At 48.5% G+C, this 18,305-nt stretch overlaps 1 protein-coding gene across 2 annotated transcripts in view; it reads right to left on the reverse strand.

Annotated features, from left to right (window-relative positions):
• The window catches only part of LOC127572454 (receptor-type tyrosine-protein phosphatase alpha-like), a 108,528-nt gene that overhangs the window by 81,218 nt on the left and 9,005 nt on the right, over window positions 1–18,305 (reverse strand). Inside the window, exon 1 of one of the 2 annotated variants that reach the window (XM_052019733.1) lies at window positions 6,098–6,204. The exons of the other annotated variant lie outside the window; for it this stretch is intronic. Within the exon in view, the coding sequence (XP_051875693.1) occupies window positions 6,098–6,173 (76 nt within the window). The 5' untranslated portion in view covers window positions 6,174–6,204. Of the gene's footprint in view, window positions 1–6,097; window positions 6,205–18,305 lie in introns of those variants that run through there. 2 annotated transcript variants of the gene reach the window in all.

The raw sequence follows: 18,305 nt of genomic DNA on the forward strand, positions 1-18,305 counted from the left end.
GCACTGCCTGGGGCGGTGGTGGAGGCAGACACGATCGAGGGGTTTAAGAGGCTCCGAGATAGGCACATTGATATGTAGGGAATGGAGGGACGTGGACATTGTGCAGGCAGAAGGGATTGGTTTAATTAGGCATCGTTAGCTTAATTAGTTGGGCACAACATGGTGGGCCGAAGGGCCTGTTCCTGTGCTGTACTGTTTGATGTTCTGAGCAGACCCAGGTTCCTTTGAACATCAAAACCACCTGATGTCTCACCATCTTATACAGACTTCCCTTTTCTGTTCTGTTCAGAGTGAATTATTTCACACATCTCAACATTATAAAAGGGAAAGTGTTGGCTGTCACGAGGTACATAACATGGAACAGTACAGCAGAGGAACAGGCCCTTCGGCCCACCATGTCATGAGGCCAATTTAAACTGCACAGCTTCCTACACATGCTCCGTATCCCTCCATTCCCTGCCTGTTCATGTGTCTGTCTAAATGCCCCTTAAACACCACTATCGTATCTGCCTCCACCCCCGCCCCTGGCAGAGCGTTCCAGGCACCCACCTGTCCCTCTGTAAAAAAACTTGACCCGCACATCTGCTTTAAATTTTCCCCTCTTATTTGGAGCTATGGCCTCTAGTATTTGACACTTCCAATCTAGGAGAAAGACTCCTTCTACTCTGTCAGTGCCTTGCATAATTTTATAAACTTCTATCAGGTCTCCCCTCAGCCTCCGACACTCCAGAGAAAACAACACATTTGTCCAACCTCTACTTAAAGCTAATACTCTCTAATCCAGGCAACATCCTAGTGAACCTCTTCTGCACCCTCTCCAAACCCTCTGCATCCTTCCTGTATTGTGGTGATCAGAACTGCACACAATACTCTAAACGTGGCCTGACTAAAACTTTATACAGCTACAGCCTGATTTCCCAAGTTTATACTCAACACCCCGACCAATGAAGGCAAGTATACCGTACACCTTCTTCACCACCTTAACTACCTGTGTTGCCACTTTTAGGGAACTATGGACTTACACCCCAAGATCCCTCTGTACATCAATGCCACTAAGCGTTCTGCCATTTACTCTACACTTTCCACTTACATTTCACCTCCCAAAGTGCAACACCTCACACTTGTTCGGAATAAACTCCATCTGCCATATTTCTCTTCCCATATTTCCAGCTGGTCTATATCCAGCTGAATGCTTGACAACCTTTATCACTATCCACAACTCTGCCAATTTTTGCAAGCTTTCTAATCAGCCTACCTACATACTTATGCAAATTACTCATACCTATCACAGACAGCACAGGTCCCAGCATTGACGCCTGTGGAACACCGCTGGTCACGGACCTCCAGTCAGAATAACATCCTTCCACCACTCCCCTCTCTCTCGAGGCCAAGACAATTTTGGATCCAATCTACCATGTCTCCATGGATAACATGTGCCTTAGTCTTCTGGATGAGCCTAAAATGCAGGATCTTGTCAAAAGGTGGATTCCCGGCAAATAAGGAAGAAGTTGCTGGGGCCCTGGCAGAGATTTCTGATAACTATGGGTGAGGTAGTGGAAGACCGGAGGGCGGCTCATGTTGTGCCTTTATTTAAGAAGGGCTGCAAGGACAAGCCAGGAAACTACAGGCTTGTGAACCTAACATCAATGGTGGGAAATTTACTGGAGGGGATTCTGAGGGACTGGATATATCTGCATTTGGAAAGCAAGGAGTGATTAGGGATAGTCAGCATGGCTTTGTGTGTGGGAAACCATGTCTCATGAATTTGATGGAGTTTTTGGAAGAGGTGACAAAGGGGAATGATGAGGACTGGGTGGTAGATGTTGACCACATGAACTCTAGCAAGGCTTCTGACGAGGTTCTGCATAGTAGGTTGGTCCTGAAGGTTAGAACATGTGGGATCCAGGGGGAGCTAGCCAATTGGGTACAAGATTGGTTGGTGTACGGAGTCAGAGGGTGGGAGTGGAGGGTTGTTTTTCAGATTGGAGGCCTGTGACCGGTGGTGGGCCAAAGGGGTCGGTGCTGGGCCCCTTTCATACACCACCTGTATTAATGATCTGGATGAGAATGTTGTTGATTGATTAGTAAATTTATGGATGACACCAGAACTGGTGACATGGTAGACAGTGAGGAAGGTTGTCTGAGGTTACAACATGATGCAGGTGAACTGGGGAAGTGCGCCAAGGAATGGCAAATGGGATGAGTGCGTAGGGTGACAGGATTAGCAAGTGGACAATGAAGAAGATTGTCTCAGGTTACAGCAGGAGCTGAACCAACTGGGGAAAGTGGGCAAAGGGGGGGGCGGATGGAATTTAACTCAGACAAATGTGAATTGATTCATTTTGAGAAAATAAAGCAGGACAAGACATGCACAGTGAATAGCAGGGTCCTGGGGAGAGTTGTAGAACAGAGAGACCACAGGGTACAAGTATGCAGTTCCCTGAAAGTGGCGACATAAGGAGACAAGGTGGTAAAGATGATTTATGGCATTCTTGCCTTCATCATTTAGGGCACTGAGTACAAGAGTTGGGACATCATGTTACAACTGTACAAGACATTGGTGAGACCGGACTTGGAGTACTGTGCACAGTTCTGGCCACCACACTATAGGCAGGATCTCGTTAAACTGGAGAGGGTGCACTAAAGATTCAGAAGGATGTTGCCAGTACTAAAGGACTCAGGGAGACTGGACCGGCTTGGGCAGTTACTCTTGGAGCAAGGGAGGCTGAGGGGTGACCTTGTGCAGGTTTATAAAATCAGGAGGGGCAGAGGTGAGGTGGACGGTCACAATTCTTCCCCAGAGTAGGGGGGTCTAAAACTAGAGGGCAGGTTTAAAGGGAAAGGGGAAAGAATTAAAGGGAAGCCAAGGGGCAAGTATTTCAAACAGAGGGTACAGAGAGGGCAGACTGAGGAAGGTGTAGAAGGGTACAATTACAACATTTAAAAAGCATTTAGACAGGTACGTGGACACGAAAGGTTTAGAGGGATTATACCACCAACAATCCTGGAAAGATGACATTTTGTTTCCTAGGGCAAATAGTTGATGTAAATTGTGGATAGTTGTGCCCGAGGTTCTTGGTGCCAACTCCTCACTCTCTGACAAGCTGAGGAGTTTATTTCCACTCTTTGCTTTCTGTCCAATAACCAATTCTCAGTCTGTATCAGTATATTATCCCTAACTCTGTGTGTTCCAACTTTTAACCAACCTCCTGTAGGGGATGTTATCAAAAGCCTTAGAGCAATCCAAATACTCCACCTCCTTTAATATCATCTACTGCATTCGGTGCTCCAAGTGTGGCCTCCTCTACATTGGTGAGACCAAACGCGGACTAGGTGACCGTTTCACAGAACACCTGCGCTCTGTCCGTAACCACGATCTGCATCTCCCCATTTGCCGGTCACTTCAACTCCCCCTCCCACACTGTCACTGATATGTCAGTCCTCGGCCTCCTCCACTGCCAGGAGAATTCCAAGCACAAACAGCACCTCATTTTCCATCTTGGAACCTTGCAGCCTAATGGCATGAACATTGAATTCGCCCACTTTAGGTAATCCCCACCCCCCTTCCCCACACCTCTCCCCTCACCCCCCCCCACCCCACCATGCTTCTCTTCCTCCCTTTCCTAGCCTCTCTCTCTCTTTTCTCTTTCTCCTCACCTTTGACCCATCCCCCAGTGGATCTGCTCTCCCCTCCTCCCCCACACCTGCCTATCACTATCTCTTACCTGCATCTACCTATCACCTCCCTGTGCCCACCCCACCTCCCCTCTTTTGTCCACCTATCACTGTTCTGCTTTTCCCTCCTATATATTGGGCTTCCCCTTTTCCTATCTTCAGTCCTGAAGAAGGGTCCTGACCTGAAACGTTGACCGCCTGCCTTTCTCCATGGATGCTGCCCGGCCTGCTGAGTTCCTCCAGCATCATAGTGTTTTTCATCCAGATTCCAGCATCTGTAGCCCTTTGTGATTTCCCTTCATAAATCCATTTTGACTCTGCTCAGGTGTATCATTATTTTCAGGATGTCCTGTTATTACACGCTTCTTTAGAAATTCCAGCATTTTCTCTCCTACGGATGTTTGGCTGCAGTTCCCTGTTTTCTCTTTTCATCCTTTCTTAAACAGCAGGGTCACATTTGCTGCCCTCTAATCCACAGGAACAATTCCAGAATCTACAGAGCCTTGGAAGATAAGCCACACCTGAGACATTGAACTTTGAGTCTTCAGGATTTATAAGTTTTCACACTCACCAACTTCTCTTCTACGAGTATCTGAGTAGGTACATATTCCCTTCAGTTCCTCATCTCCTGAATATATCTTAATTCTCCAGTACGTTTCTTTTGTGTCTTCATCCACAAGCACCAACGCCAGGTATTTGTTTAATTCTGCTACCATTTACTTATTTTCCATTGTGAATTCTCGTCCCTCTGGTGTAAGGGACACACGTTTGTCCTCACTGGTCTTCACTTCTACGTATCTATGAAGGTTCTTGCCATCTGTGTTTATGCTTTTGTCGGTCTGTTGTCACTCGTTTCTATCTTGCATTTCTTTCTCAATATCTTGATTCTCCCTTGCTGCGTTCTACGATGCTCCCAACCTCGAGCCTACTGCTATTTCAAGCAACTTTACAACCTCTTCCTTTAAGTTAACATTAATTTCTCTTGTCAACCACAGATGAATCATTTTTCCTATTGGGTTTTGGTGTCTAAAATATATCTTTTTGCAAACTTTGTATTATATTTTAAAATGCTAAATGCTGTTTTTAAATACTTTGTTCTTTAAATGCTTTTCACTGCTGTGCCTTTCAATGTGTTCTCCCAATCTATCACAGTCAACCCTCCTCTCATATTTACCTCTGCTGAAATTTAAGATCCTAGATTTGCACTGAAGTATGTCAGCTTCAATGTCAAGTTCCATCACATCATAGTCACTCTTCCTCAAAGGACCGTTAATAACAAGATTATCAATCAACCTTTCCTCATTTCACAAAATGAGACACAAAGTTGTCTTTTCCCTTGTTGCTTCCAGGATGCATTGACCCAGAAAAGCATCTCGTATACCATGAATTCACCTTCCATCTTTGCTCGTAATTGTCCAGTCTTTTTGTGGAGTGAACCCTTGATTACTGCATTAGCCCCATTCCACACAGCTCTAATTTCCTGCTTCATGCCATGCCCAATATTACAACCACAAGTTGATGACCTGTAGATAATACCTAACAATGTTTTCTGTCCTTTGCTATTTCTTAGCTTGACACAAATAGATTCTGATTCTACATTGTGCTCTGTCGTCAAGCTGCTTTCTCACCACTGCACTGCTCTCACCCCCGATCTGTCTTCTCACCCCGATCTGTCTTCTCACCCCTGATCTGTCTTCCACCCCACTCTCTTTACCTTGTTGCCTCCCCTTCCTAAACGTCAAACCGCTGGAACATTTAGTTCCCAGCTCTGCAGCCACATTTCACCAGTGCCAACAAATCGTACTCAGTCACCTCTACTGTGCCGATAATTCATTACCTTCAATTCCACAAGCATTCAAACACAGTGTCTTCAATTTATTACTTTTACATTTTTCTGTACTTTAATTCCTTTATTGCTGACTTTGTTTCTTTCACTCACTACTTTTCTAACTTCCCCTTCCCGCTTTGCCTGAAAGGTTTCACCCTTAGCCAAGCTGGTTCAAACCCTCTTCCCCCACCCCTGTAAAGATATTGATCCCAGTCCTGCTGAGGTGAAACCCATTCGGGTCGTACAGGTCCCTCTTGCTCCTGACAAGGCTACAATCCTCACAAGTCTAAAGCCCTCCCTGCTGAACCATCCATCCTGCCACACACTCACCTGCTTTATCTTCCTCTACGCACCATATGTGGCATCAGGAGTAATCCTTAAAATCCAGGTTGGATTCATCATTGGAAAAAGGGGATAGAGGAGACTGGTGGAGGGGTTGAATGGCCTCCTGCTGTTCCGAGAACAGTCTTGGCCTCAGTAAGAGCATCTGAATTCGATGTCAGCTAGCATGAGGACAGCCTCTAGAGTGGCTGGGAACTGTGACCTGGTCCTGTGTCCTGTCCATTAGTCCTTCGATAATACCAAGGAACTTACCCTGCAGTACCGAGTCCTGCTGGAGGATCGTGCTCATCGCCAACAACGCCAGGACCGTGCTGCTGACAGACTCCATGTGAAGAGAAGCCCCGCACTGAGTCAGTCTGATCACTGTGGCTACACAAAACCTCACATGAACCAGCACTGAGCAGGCAGGAAGTGAGAAAAAACCGGCCCACCAAGGAAACATTAAATGTTCCAAAACAATCACACCAGCAGCCTTGCCACCTCCAGAGGTATCACCACGGGGCATGGGGAAGCTCCCCACGCCAGAGTCACACAGCACAGACACAGGCCCTTCAGCCCACCATGTCCATGGTGACCGCTGAATCTTTACCAGTCCTATCCAGCAGCAACTGGAGATTCAAGAACTTGTCTACATAATTAAGTGTCTCCTTCTCTGTCACCCCTCGGCAGTGTGTTCCAGGTTCCACACACCCTCTGGGTAAAAGATTTTCTCTTCAGATCCCAAGAAAGAAAGGAGCAGAGGAGACCATTTGGCCCATCAACTCTGCTTCTCCATTCAATATCATCAGTCCTTGTTCCAGCTTTCTTTCCTGGATCGTTCTAGCTTCAACTTCCATCTGTGGTGGTGAATTCCACAGCTTCACCAGTCTCTGGCAGAAGAAATCTCCCCTCATATCAGTTCCACATGGCTTACCCCTTATCCCTAGACTGCGACTGCGTCTGGACTCCCAGCCCGTGGGTACATCTTCTAGCATCTAGTCTGTCCAGTCCTATTGGAAGTTTCTATGTTCCCATGAGATCTCCTCTAGTGAATATAGGCCTCATTGACACTATCTTTCTTCATACATCAGTCCTGCCAGCCAGGAGTGATCCTGTTGAACCTTCACTGCACTCCCTCTGTAGTAGGAACATCCTTCCTCAGATAAGGAGACTAAAACTGCACACAATGCTCAAGCTGCGGTCTCACCAAGGCCCTGTACAGGAGCAACAAGACATCCCTTGGGGATTATAAATAAGCTAGAAAAGAACTCAAGGAGGGAATTAGAAGAGCTGGGAGGGGCCATGAAAACCCCTTGGCAAGTAGGATCAAAGAGAATCTATACATACAGAACGAGCAAGAGAGAGGGTAGGACCACACGAGGATAAAGGAGAGAACATGTGTGTAGAGGCTGAGCATGTGGGTGAGGTCCTAAGTGAGTACTTCAAGTCAATATTTACCAAGGAGAAGGATGTGGAGGACAGGGAGATCAGTGCGGAGCGTGTTAATATGCGAGGGCATTTTGAGATGTTGGGTCTTTTTAAGAATGTTGAGTTGGATAAGTCCCCAGGGCCTGATGGGATATACCCAGGTTATTGAGAGAGGCAAGAGATGAGATTGCTGGGGCCTTGACCAAGATCTTTGTGTCCTCTCTAGCCACAGGCAAGATCCAGAAGGACTGGTAAGTAGCGAATGTTGTTCCATTGTTCAAGAAGGGAAACAGGGATAATCCTGGAAACCATAGACCGGTGAGTCTCACGTCAGTGGTGAGGAAGCTATTGGAGAGGATTCTTAGGGATAGAATTTATGAGCATTTGGAAAACCTAATTAGGGACAGTCAGCATGGGGGTGATGTCAGCAGCCAGGAGGTGACAAAGGGCTGAAGATGACACTTCACCATTGAAGATGATTTCTCACTTCAGTCCTTTGTCACTTCCACCAATCAGTTCCCAGCTTCTGACATCATTCCCGCCCTCAGCCGCCTATCCCCCCTCACCTGGATCCATCTTTCACCTGCCAGGCTCTTGCTCCATCCTTCCCTCCAGCTTTTTATACCGGCTATCTCCCCTCCTTCTTTCCAGTGCAGATGAAAGGTCTTAACGCAAAACCTCAACCATCCATTTCCCTCAACAGATGTTGTCTGACCTGCTGAGGTCCTCCATTTCTTTTCATATTGCTCCAGATACCAGCATCTGAGTCTCCTGTCAACATTACATTTAGTTCCCTAAATCTAAATCAAACAAATCAGTCTTATTGTGAATACATTGCACATTGAGACACAATGCCTCTAAGCTTGCTCCTTTAATTTCCTTCGTCATCTTAGCATTATTACGCTTGCCTCTTGCCCATGATCTCTCTTGTCCTCCACCCTTGTTTTTTTAGTTCCCTGTCTTTTGGTTTCTACCCTTGTTTCCTCCTCCTCATTCTCCCTGCTCTGTTCCTATCCCCCTGCTGTTCTACTTTAAATTTTCCCACCCAGCACCAGCAAACACCCCCGCATGGGGCAATGGTTCTGGTCCTGCCCGGGTGCAATCTGTCCCACTTGTACAGGTCTCACCTTCCCCAAAACCAGTACACACCAAACTAAATCCCTCCCTCCTGTAGCACAGGAAGTAATCCTAAATTACTACCTTTCAGGTCCTGCTTTTTAATTTAGCTTCTAACTCTTCTCGGGAAGGTGGGACCTGTACAGAGAGGACGGGTTACACCCGAACCAGAAGGGGGCCAATATCCTTGCGGCGAGATTTGCTAGGGGGGTACAGGAGGGTTTAAACTAGTTTGTGAGGGGGAAGGGAACCGGAGGAGTAGGTCAGAGGAAGAAGGGAATGGGGAAAAGTTAGATCAAACAGGTAGAGAGGCTTTGGGGAAGGAGAAGCAGAATACAGGCTATAAAAGTAGTAAGGTAGATGGACTGAAGTGTGTTTACTTAAATGCAAGAAGTGTCAGGAATAAGGGGGGAACTGAGGGCTTGGATAAGTATGGGGGACTATGATATCATGGCTATTACTGAGACGTGGCTGACGTCAGGAGAGGAGTGGATATTGAATATTCCTGGTTTTCGGTGTTTTAAGAGGGATAGGGATGGGGGGAGAAGAGGTGGAGGGGTGGCGATACTGGTCAGGGACACTGTTACGGCTGTGGAAAAGATGGATGTTGTAGAAGGATCATCTCTAGAGTTTGTATGGGTGGAGTTAAGGAACAAGAAAGGAGCAGTTACTCTACTAGGAGTATTCTGTAGGCCCCCCGGTAGCAGTAGAGATATAGAGGAGCAGATTGGCAGGCAGTGTTTGGAGAGAAGCAGAAATAACAGGGTTGTTATAATGGGAGACTTCAACTTCCCAAATATAGACTGGAACCTGCTTTGTGCCAAAGGTTTAGATGGGACAGAATTTGTTAGATGTGTCCAGGAGGGATTCCTGACGCAGTACGTTGACGGGCCGACTAGAGGGAATGCCATGCTAGATCTAGTTTTAGGAAATGAATCGGGACAGGTGAAGGATCTATTGGTGGGTGAGCATTTGGGGGACAGTGACCATTGCTCCATAACCTTTAAAATTGTCATGGACAGGGACAGGTGCAGAGAGGACAAGAGGTTTTTCAATTGGGGGAAGGGCTAACTATGAGGCTATAAGGAGAGAACTTGGAGTGTAAATTGGGATGTCCTTTTTGAAGGAAAATGTACCATGGGGATGTGGTCAATATTCAGGGATCTTATGCAGGATGTTAGGGATAAATATGTCCCGGTGAGGCAGAGAAGGAATGGCAGGGTGAAGGAACCGTGGGTGACGAGAGAGGTGGAACGACTTGTTAGGGAGAAGAAGGTAGCATACGTGAGGTATAAGCAGCAAGGTTCAGACAGGGCCCGTGAGGAATATAGGGTAGCGAGGAAGGAACTTAAGAAAGGGCTGAGGAGAGCTAGAAGGGGACATGAAAAGGCTTTGGCTAGTAGGGTTAAGGAAAATCCCAAGGCCTTTTTCAAGTACGTGAAGGGTAGGAGGATGGCTAGGGTGAAGGTAGGTCCGATTAAGGACAAAGGTGGGAGAATTTGCCTGGAGGCGGCGGAAGTGGGAGAAGTTCTGAATGAGTACTTCTCTTCGGTATTCACCAGGGAGAGGGGTCTGGATGATGCGGAAGGGAGTGCTGGTAGGGGTAATGTTCTCGAGGTTGTTGATATCAAGAGAGAGGATGTGTTGAAGTTGTTAAATAATATTAAGACAGATAAATCTCTGGGGCCTGACAGGATTTTCCCCAGGCTGCTTCGAGAGGCTAGGGAGGAGATTGCTGAACCGCTGGTAAGGATCTTTGAGTCCTCGTTGTCTACGGCGGTGGTGCCGGAGGATTGGAGGATTGGGAATGTGGTCCCCTTGTTCAAAAAAGGTAATAGGGATAGGCCAGGGAATTATAGACCGGTGAGTCTCACGTCTGTGGTGGGTAAGCTGTTAGAAAGGATTCTAAGGGATAGGATTTATGAACACCTAGAGAATCATGGACTGATTAGGGACAGCCAGCATGGATTTGTGAAGGGAAGATCTTGCCTCACAAGCCTGATAGAGTTCTTTGAGGAGGTGACCAGGAAGATTGATGAGGGCAGTGCAGTGGATGTGGTTTACATGGATTTTAGTAAGGCATTTGATAAGGTTCCTCATGGTAGGCTTCTTCAGAAGGTCAGAGGCCAAGGGATCCAAGGAAGCTTGGCTGGGTGGATTAGGAATTGGCTTGCCTGTAGAAAGCAGAGGGTTGTGGTGGAAGGAGTGCCCTCGGATTGGAAGGCAGTGACTAGTGGTGTCCCGCAGGGATCGGTTCTGGGACCTCTACTTTTTGTGATATTTATAGATGACTTAGATGAGGGGGTGGGGGGCTGGGTTAGTAAGTTTGCGGACTACACTAAGATAGGTGGTGTTGTGGATAGTGTGGAGGGCTGTCGGAGCTTACAGAGGGATATTGATAGGATGCAGAGCTGGGCTGACAAGTGGCAGATGGAGTTCAATCCGGAGAAGTGTGAGGTGGTACACTTTGGAAGGACAAACTCCAGGGCAAGGTACAGGGTAAACAGCAAGGTACTTAGCAGTGTGGAGGAGCAGAGGGATCTGGGGGTTCATATTCACAGTTCTTTGAAAGTTGCCTCACAGGTGGAAAGAGCAGTTAAGAAGGCCAATGGGATGTTGGCTTTCATAAGTCGCGGGATTGAGTTTAAGAGCTGCGAGGTTATGATGCAGCTTTACAAAACTCTAGTTAGGCCACATTTAGAGTACTGTGTTCAGTTCTGGTCGCCTCATTATAGGAAGGATGTGGAGGCATTGGAGAGGGTGCAGAGGAGAGTTACCAGGATGCTGCCTGGATTGGAGGGTATTGAATATGAGGAGAGGCTTAAGGTGCTAGGGCTTTATTCATTGGAAAGGAGGAGGATGAGAGGAGACATGATAGAGGTATATAAAATATTGAGAGGAATAGATACAGTCAGCACCTCCTTCCCAGGGCACCAATGCTCAAGACGAGAGGGCATGGCTTTAGGTTATGGGTGGGAGGTTCAGGGGAGATGTCAGAGGGAGGTTTTTCACCCAAAGAGTGGTTGGTGCTTGGAATGCACTGTCTGGGGTGGTGGTGGAGGCAGATACATTGAACAGGTTCAAGAGCTTGTTGGATAGGCATATGGAGGAACGTGAGATAGAGGGATCTGCGGAAGGAAGGGGTTAGGTAGTGTGAGGGTGGTCTGATGGACAGCATGACACGGTGGGCCGAAGGGCCTGTTTTGTGCTGTATGGTTCTATGGTTCCCCAAGTTCACCCATCTCATTTTCTACCTATGTCTGGTACTGATCTGGACCACGACCACCAGCCGTTCCTTGCCCTTCCTGCAGCCGCTCTGAGACATCCCTGACCCTGGCACCTGGGAGGCAACAGGTCATTTAGTTTACAGCCACTGAGATGCATGACTGCTCCCCGTACAACTGAGTCCCACGTCCCGGTTGCCCCCTTGCCTTTCCCACCCCTCCTATTCCGGAGACAGAGCTGTGGAGCCACAAACCTGCCTGTTTCTCCTTCTCCTGAGGTCCAGCCCCCCTCCAACACGATCCAACATGGTCTGTTTGAGAGGGGATGGCCACAGGGGACCCCTGCACCTCCTGCTGGTAACCTATTGCTGTTCTACCAGTGCAGTCACTGCTCGCAGCGTGACCAGCTCATTAACGGTGCCGTCCACCATATCCTCACACATGCCCCATACTGAGGCCATTCACAGCTCCAGATGTGCAACGTGATCGGTCAGGAGCTGCAGCTGGACACATGTCCTGCACACATGGTTGGCAGGGACACTGGGGGTCTCCCTGACTCCCCAGGTATTACAGGGCGAGTATTCCACAGGGCCAAGCTCCTATCATGGACACTCAAGGACTGAGCCTTTAGTTACTCTCTTTCATTGAGAAGAACAGTAACACGAGGGACCTTATTCTTGTCTAAACACAACTTAATACAACAGGTCAGTGTGTGTGAGACTGTATCCCAGTGACACACTGACCCTCACTGGTGAATGAGGCCACACATTGACCTCACTGGGGGACAGTCCCACACACACGCACTGACCCTCACTGGGGGAAGGGTCCCACACACACACTGACCCTCACTGGGGGAAGGGTCCCACACACACACACACTGACCCTCACGGGGGGACGGGTCCCACACACACTGACCCTCACGGGGGGACGGGTCCCACACACACACTGACCCTCACTGGGGGAAGGGTCCCACACACACACTGACCCTCACTGGGGGAAGGGTCCCACACACACACTGACCCTCACTGGGGGAAGGGTCCCACACACACACTGACCCTCACTGGGGGAAGGGTCCCACACACACACTGACCCTCACTGGGGGAAGGGTCCCACACACACACACTGACCCTCACTGGATATCCAGTGTGGTGGGAAAGCTGGGTAATGAGGTAAGGTTTAATAACTACACAGCCTGTGGTCTCTGAGCGACAGTGAGACGAAGAACGTAACGACGAGCTTGCAGCTTGTGAGTTCTGTCAGGCTGATTACACGAGCGAAACGCTGGCTATGGAAAGTAGAGAGAGGAAGTTGTGCGGGAAGTGGTAATGGCAGAGAGGTAGCAGGTGTAACAGAAAACTGACTTGGAATTGGGTTATTATTGTCACATGCAGTGAGAGACTTGTCCTGCACACCGTTCATACAGATCAATTCATCACATCAGGGCACTGAGGTAGTACAGGGTAAAACAATAACAGAACACAGAATATGGTGTCACAGTTACAGAGAAAGTGCAGTGCAGGCAGACAATAAGGTGCAAGGTCATAATGAGGTAGATTGTGAAGTCAAGAGTACTTGGGTTCAATACTCTTGTAACAGCAGGATAGAAGCTGCCCTTGAACCTGGTGGTACATGCTTTCAGGCATTTGTATCTTCTGTGCAATGGGAGAGGAGAGAGGAGAGAGAATGTCTGGGGTGAGTGGGGTCTTTGATTATGTTGGCTGTTTCACCAAGGCAGCGAGAGGTAAAGACAGAGTCCAAGGAGGGGAGGCTGGTTTCCGTGACGCACTGGGCTGTGTCCACAACTCTCTGCAGTTTCTTGCAGTCATGGGCAGAGCAGTTGCCGTACCAAGCCATGATACATCCAGATAGGATGCTTTCTATCGTGCATTGGTAAAAATCGATGAGTGTCGACAGGGACGTGCCAAATTTCTTTAGCCTTCTGGAAAGCAGAGGTGCTGGTGAGTTTTCTTGGCCGTGGCATCTATGTGGTTGGACCAGGACAGGCTGTTGGTGATGTTCACTCCCAGGAACTTGAAGCTCTCAACCCTCTCAGCCTCAGCACCATTGATGTAGACAGGTGCATGTACACCGCCCCCTTTCCTGAAGTCAATGACCAGCTCTTTTGTTTTGCTGACATTGAGGGAAAGGTTGTTGTCATGACACCATGTCACTAGCCTCTCTATCTCCTTCCTGTACTCCGACTCATCGTTATTTGAGACATGGCCCACTGCGGTGGTATCATCTGCAAACTTGTAGATGAAGTTAGAGCAGATTCTGGTCATGCAGTCATGAGTGTATAGGGAGTAGAGGGCTGAGGACACAGCCTTGTGGGGGACAAGTGTTGAGAATAATCGTGCCAGAGGTGTTGCTGCCGATCCTCACTGATTGTGGTCTGTGGGTCAGGAAGTCATGGAATAATAATAGAAACAGAGACCTACGGGTGGGAGCAGAAGGAAGGTCTCAGCTCACTGTGCATCGACTTTAATGCAGGAAACAGGGGTCACTGAGGTGATGTCTGGACGATATAATTTGCTGAAGGGGAGATACTAAGAGTCTGACAGTAGTTACATCACTGGCTCAGGATGACGTGGCTTCTGGTTGTTGAGGGGACAGAGAATAGAAATTTCAAAGGTACTGCTGTAATCTTCGAATCTTCCCTGGACACGAGGCACTGCCGGTTAACTGGATGATTGTTCAGAAAAGAATGTAAAGATAAACCAAGAAACCACCAGTGCACGTTGAAGGAGCTGCTGGAAGTAACGACCACGGACAGTGAGGCAGCTCGGTGGCACAGTGGTAGTGCCACTGCCTTGCAGCACCAGAGACACGGGTTCAATTTGACCTTCAGTGCTGTCTGGGTGGAGTTTTCTCTGTGGGACTAGTTAGATATTGATGTGGGCTGTTGGGACAGTACAGGACAATGGGAGTAGACCAGGTTGTTTAATGATTCTGTGAAAATCTGAAATACAACCAGAAAATGTTTCATGTTTTGAATACAGAGAAAGCGAGTTACCTGAAATTGTTGAATTTGATATTGAGTCCCAAGAGATGCAATGTTCTCAGATGGAAGTGAAGGTGTTGTTCCTCAGGCAATGGAAAGATCAGGGTCACCCCTGCAGGTTGAACACAGGTGAGTCTCTGTGCCTGAGCTGGTGACTTTCACCTTGCAAGAGTCCAAATGAGGCACATTTGCAGATTGTTACCAATTGATGGGCTGAATAACAGCAGAAAATAAAGGTAAGGCAAGTGTAAGTGGAGTAGCCATTGTGGGGGTGGCTAGTGTTGGGGGGGTGGGGGTTGGTGGACTGAGGCTTTGGCTCAAGAGGCTTCAATAAGACAATGCGAAGGTAAGTCTCTGGTAGCTTTCTTTCTTTGCTTTGGTGTTTCCTTCAGTGCCAGGCCAGAGTAGTGAGAACGGCTCCAGGGTCAGTGGTGTGTGCAGCTTGTGAGCTGTGGGAGTTCTGGGAGACCTCCAGTCTCCCTGATAACTACATCTGCATGAGGTGCATCCAGCTGCAGCTCCTTACAGACCGTGTGAGGGAACTGGAGCTGGATGACCTTCAGCTCCTACGGGATACTGAGGAGTTCATAAATGTGAGCTACAGGGAGGCAGTCACTCTGAAGCTGCAGCAGGCAGGTAGGTGGGTGACTGTCAGGAGAATAGGCAGGTAGTGCAGAGTACCCCTGTGGCCGTTCCCCTGAATAACAGGTATACTGCTTTGAATACTGTTGGGGCGGAGGGAGTGGGGGAACCTACCAGGGGAAAGCTGCAGTGACCAGGTCTCTCACACTGAGCCTGCTTGTGTGGTGCAGAAGGGAAGGGGGGGGGGGGGGGGGGGGGGAGAAGAGGAGAGCGGTAGTGATAGGTGATTCCATAGTAAGGGGGGCAGACAGGAGATTCTGTGGATGTGAAAGAGACTCCTGGGTGGTATGTTGCCTCCCGGGTGCCAGGGTCTGGGACATCTCAGATCAGGTCCACAGCATTCTGAAGGGGGAGGGTGAACAACCAGAAGTCCTGGTACATATTGGTACCAATGACATAGGTAGGAAAAGAGATGAGGCCCTGAAGAGGGAACATAGAACAGTACAGCACATGTTGCCCATGCCTACAAGTTGGCAAATTTGACCTGGCAAAGAAATGATTGGTCTGAAATCGTCACCTCCCTTGTTAATGTGGATAATGAGGACTCAAGGGCTTCGGAGCAGCTAAGTTTTTTCTGTTTAACACTTTTATTAGGGTTTTAAGTGTAAGGGTTAGATTTTTACAACTTTCTTTAGTAAGCGTTTTAAAAGTTTTTTCTAACTAGTCGAGTGGGGGCTGGGCTGCGCAGGCGGGACGCGGGCAGCTTAAAAAAGCAAACAGCCTATAGAGCGGGCAGCGTCGGAGCGGGCAGCTGAGTGAGAGGCAGCAGTCTGTTCTGGGCTTTGGCTCAAGGGGCTTCGGTGTGAAGGGGCAAGGAGGGTAAGTAGCTGGTAAGTAGGTAAAGGTAAGGTTTACCTGTTGTCTATTATAGATTTGTAGGTGGGATTAACTAGGGGGTAAAAACAAGGTAGTCAGATGGAGGACATGGTCATATGCCACAGCTGTTTGATGTGGGAACTCGTGGACCTTGCTGCAGTCCAAGATGGCCACATCTGCAGTAAGTGCTTGAGGCTGGACGAACTTTGGCTCAGAGTTGATGAGCTGGAGTCACAGCTACAAACACTGTGCAGCATAAGGGAGGGAGAGAGTTATGTAGACACGGTCCATCAGGAGGCAGTCACCCCCCTTAGAGCAGGTACATCTGAGGTTCAGGATGCAGATAGAATGGTGACTGTCAGGGGAGGGAAGAGGAAGAAGAAGTCAGGCAGGCAGACAGAGCAGGGAACCCTGGAGGCTGTTCCCCTCAGTAACAGGTTTTCCGCCTTGGAGGCTGTTGAGGGGGATGACCTGCAGGGGCCTAGCTGCAGTTACCAGGTCTCTGGCACTGGGACTGGTACTGCTGCTCAGAAGGGAAGGGTGGGAAAGAGACATGCGGTAGTGATAGGGGACTCGATAGTCAGGGAAACAGGAGGTTCTGTGGCAGTGAGCATGAATCCCGGATGGTATGTTGCCTCCCAGGTGCCAGGGTCTGGGATGCCACTGATCGGGTCCACAGGAGCGGGAGGGAGAGCAGCCAGAAGTTGTGGTCCATGTTGGCACCAACGACATAGGTAGGAAGGGGGATGAGGTCCTGGAGAGCGAGTTCAGGGAGCTAGGCAGAAGACTGAGGAACAGGACCTCAATGGTAGCAATCTCAGGATTGCTGCCGGTGCCACGTGATAGTGAAGGCAGGAATAGGAGGAGGTGGCAGATAAATGTGTGGCTGAGAAGCTGGTGCAGGAGGGAGGGATTTAGATTTCTGGATCATTGGGATCTCTTCTTGGGAAGGTGGGACCTGTACAGAGAGGATGGGTTACACCTGAACCAGAAGGGGGCCAATATCCTTGCGGCTAGGTTTGCTAGGGTGGTTCGGGAGGGTTTAAACTAGTTTGTGAGGGGGAAGGGAACTGGAGGAGTAGGTCAGAGGAAGAAGGGAATGGGGAAAAGTTAGATCTGACAGGTAGAGAGGCTTTGAGGAAGGAGAAGCAGAGTACAGGCTATAAAAGTAGTAAGGTAGATGGACTGAAGTGTGTTTACTTAAATGCAAGAAGTGTCAGGAATAAGGGGGATGAACTGAGGGCTTGGATAAGTATGGGGGACTATGATATCGTGGCTATTACTGAGACGTGGCTGACGTCAGGAGAGAAGTGGATATTGAATATTCCTGGTTTTCGGTGTTTTAAGAGGGATAGGGAAGGGGGGAGAAGAGGTGGAGGGGTGGCGATACTGGTCAGGGACACTGTTACGGCTGTGGAAAAGATGGATGTTGTAGAAGGATCATCTCTAGAGTTTGTATGGGTGGAGTTAAGGAACAAGAAAGGAGCAGTTACTCTACTAGGAGTATTCTATAGGCCCCCCGGTAGCAGTAGAGATATAGAGGAGCAGATTGGCAGGTAGTGTTTGGAGAGAAGCAAAAATAACAGGGTTGTTATAATGGGAGACTTCAACTTCCCAAATATAGACTGGAACCTGCTTAGTGCCAAAGGTTCAGATGGGACGGAATTTTTTAAATGTCCAGGAGGGATTCCTGACGCAGTATGTCGACAGGCTGACTAGAGGGAATGCCATGTTAGATCTAGTTTTAGGAAATGAACCGGGACAGGTGAAGGATCTATTGGTGGGTGAGCATTTGGGGGACAGTGATCATTGCTCCATAACCTTTAAAATTGTCATGGACAGGGACAGGTGCAGAGAGGACAAGAAGATATTTACTTGGGGAAGGGCGAACTATGAGGCTATAAGGAGACAACTTGGGAGTGTAAAGTGGGATTTTGAAGGGAAATGTACCATGGAGATGTGGTCGATGTTCAGGGATCTTATGCAGGATGTTAGGGATAAATACATCCCGGTGAGGCAGAGAAGGAATGGCAGAGTGAAGGAACCGTGGGTGACGAGAGAGGTGGAACGACTTGTTAGGGAGAAGAAGGTAGCATACGTGAGGTATAAGCAGCAAGATTCAGACAGGGCCCGTGAGGAATATAGGGTAGCGAGGAAGGAACTTAAGAAAGGGCTGAGGAGAGCTAGAAGGGGACATGAAAAGGCATTGGCTAGTAGGGTTAAGGAAAATCCCAAGGCCTTTTTCACGTACGTG

The sequence above is a fragment of the Pristis pectinata genome, chromosome 7, assembly GCF_009764475.1.
Source record: "Pristis pectinata isolate sPriPec2 chromosome 7, sPriPec2.1.pri, whole genome shotgun sequence".
NCBI lineage: Eukaryota > Metazoa > Chordata > Chondrichthyes > Rhinopristiformes > Pristidae > Pristis > Pristis pectinata.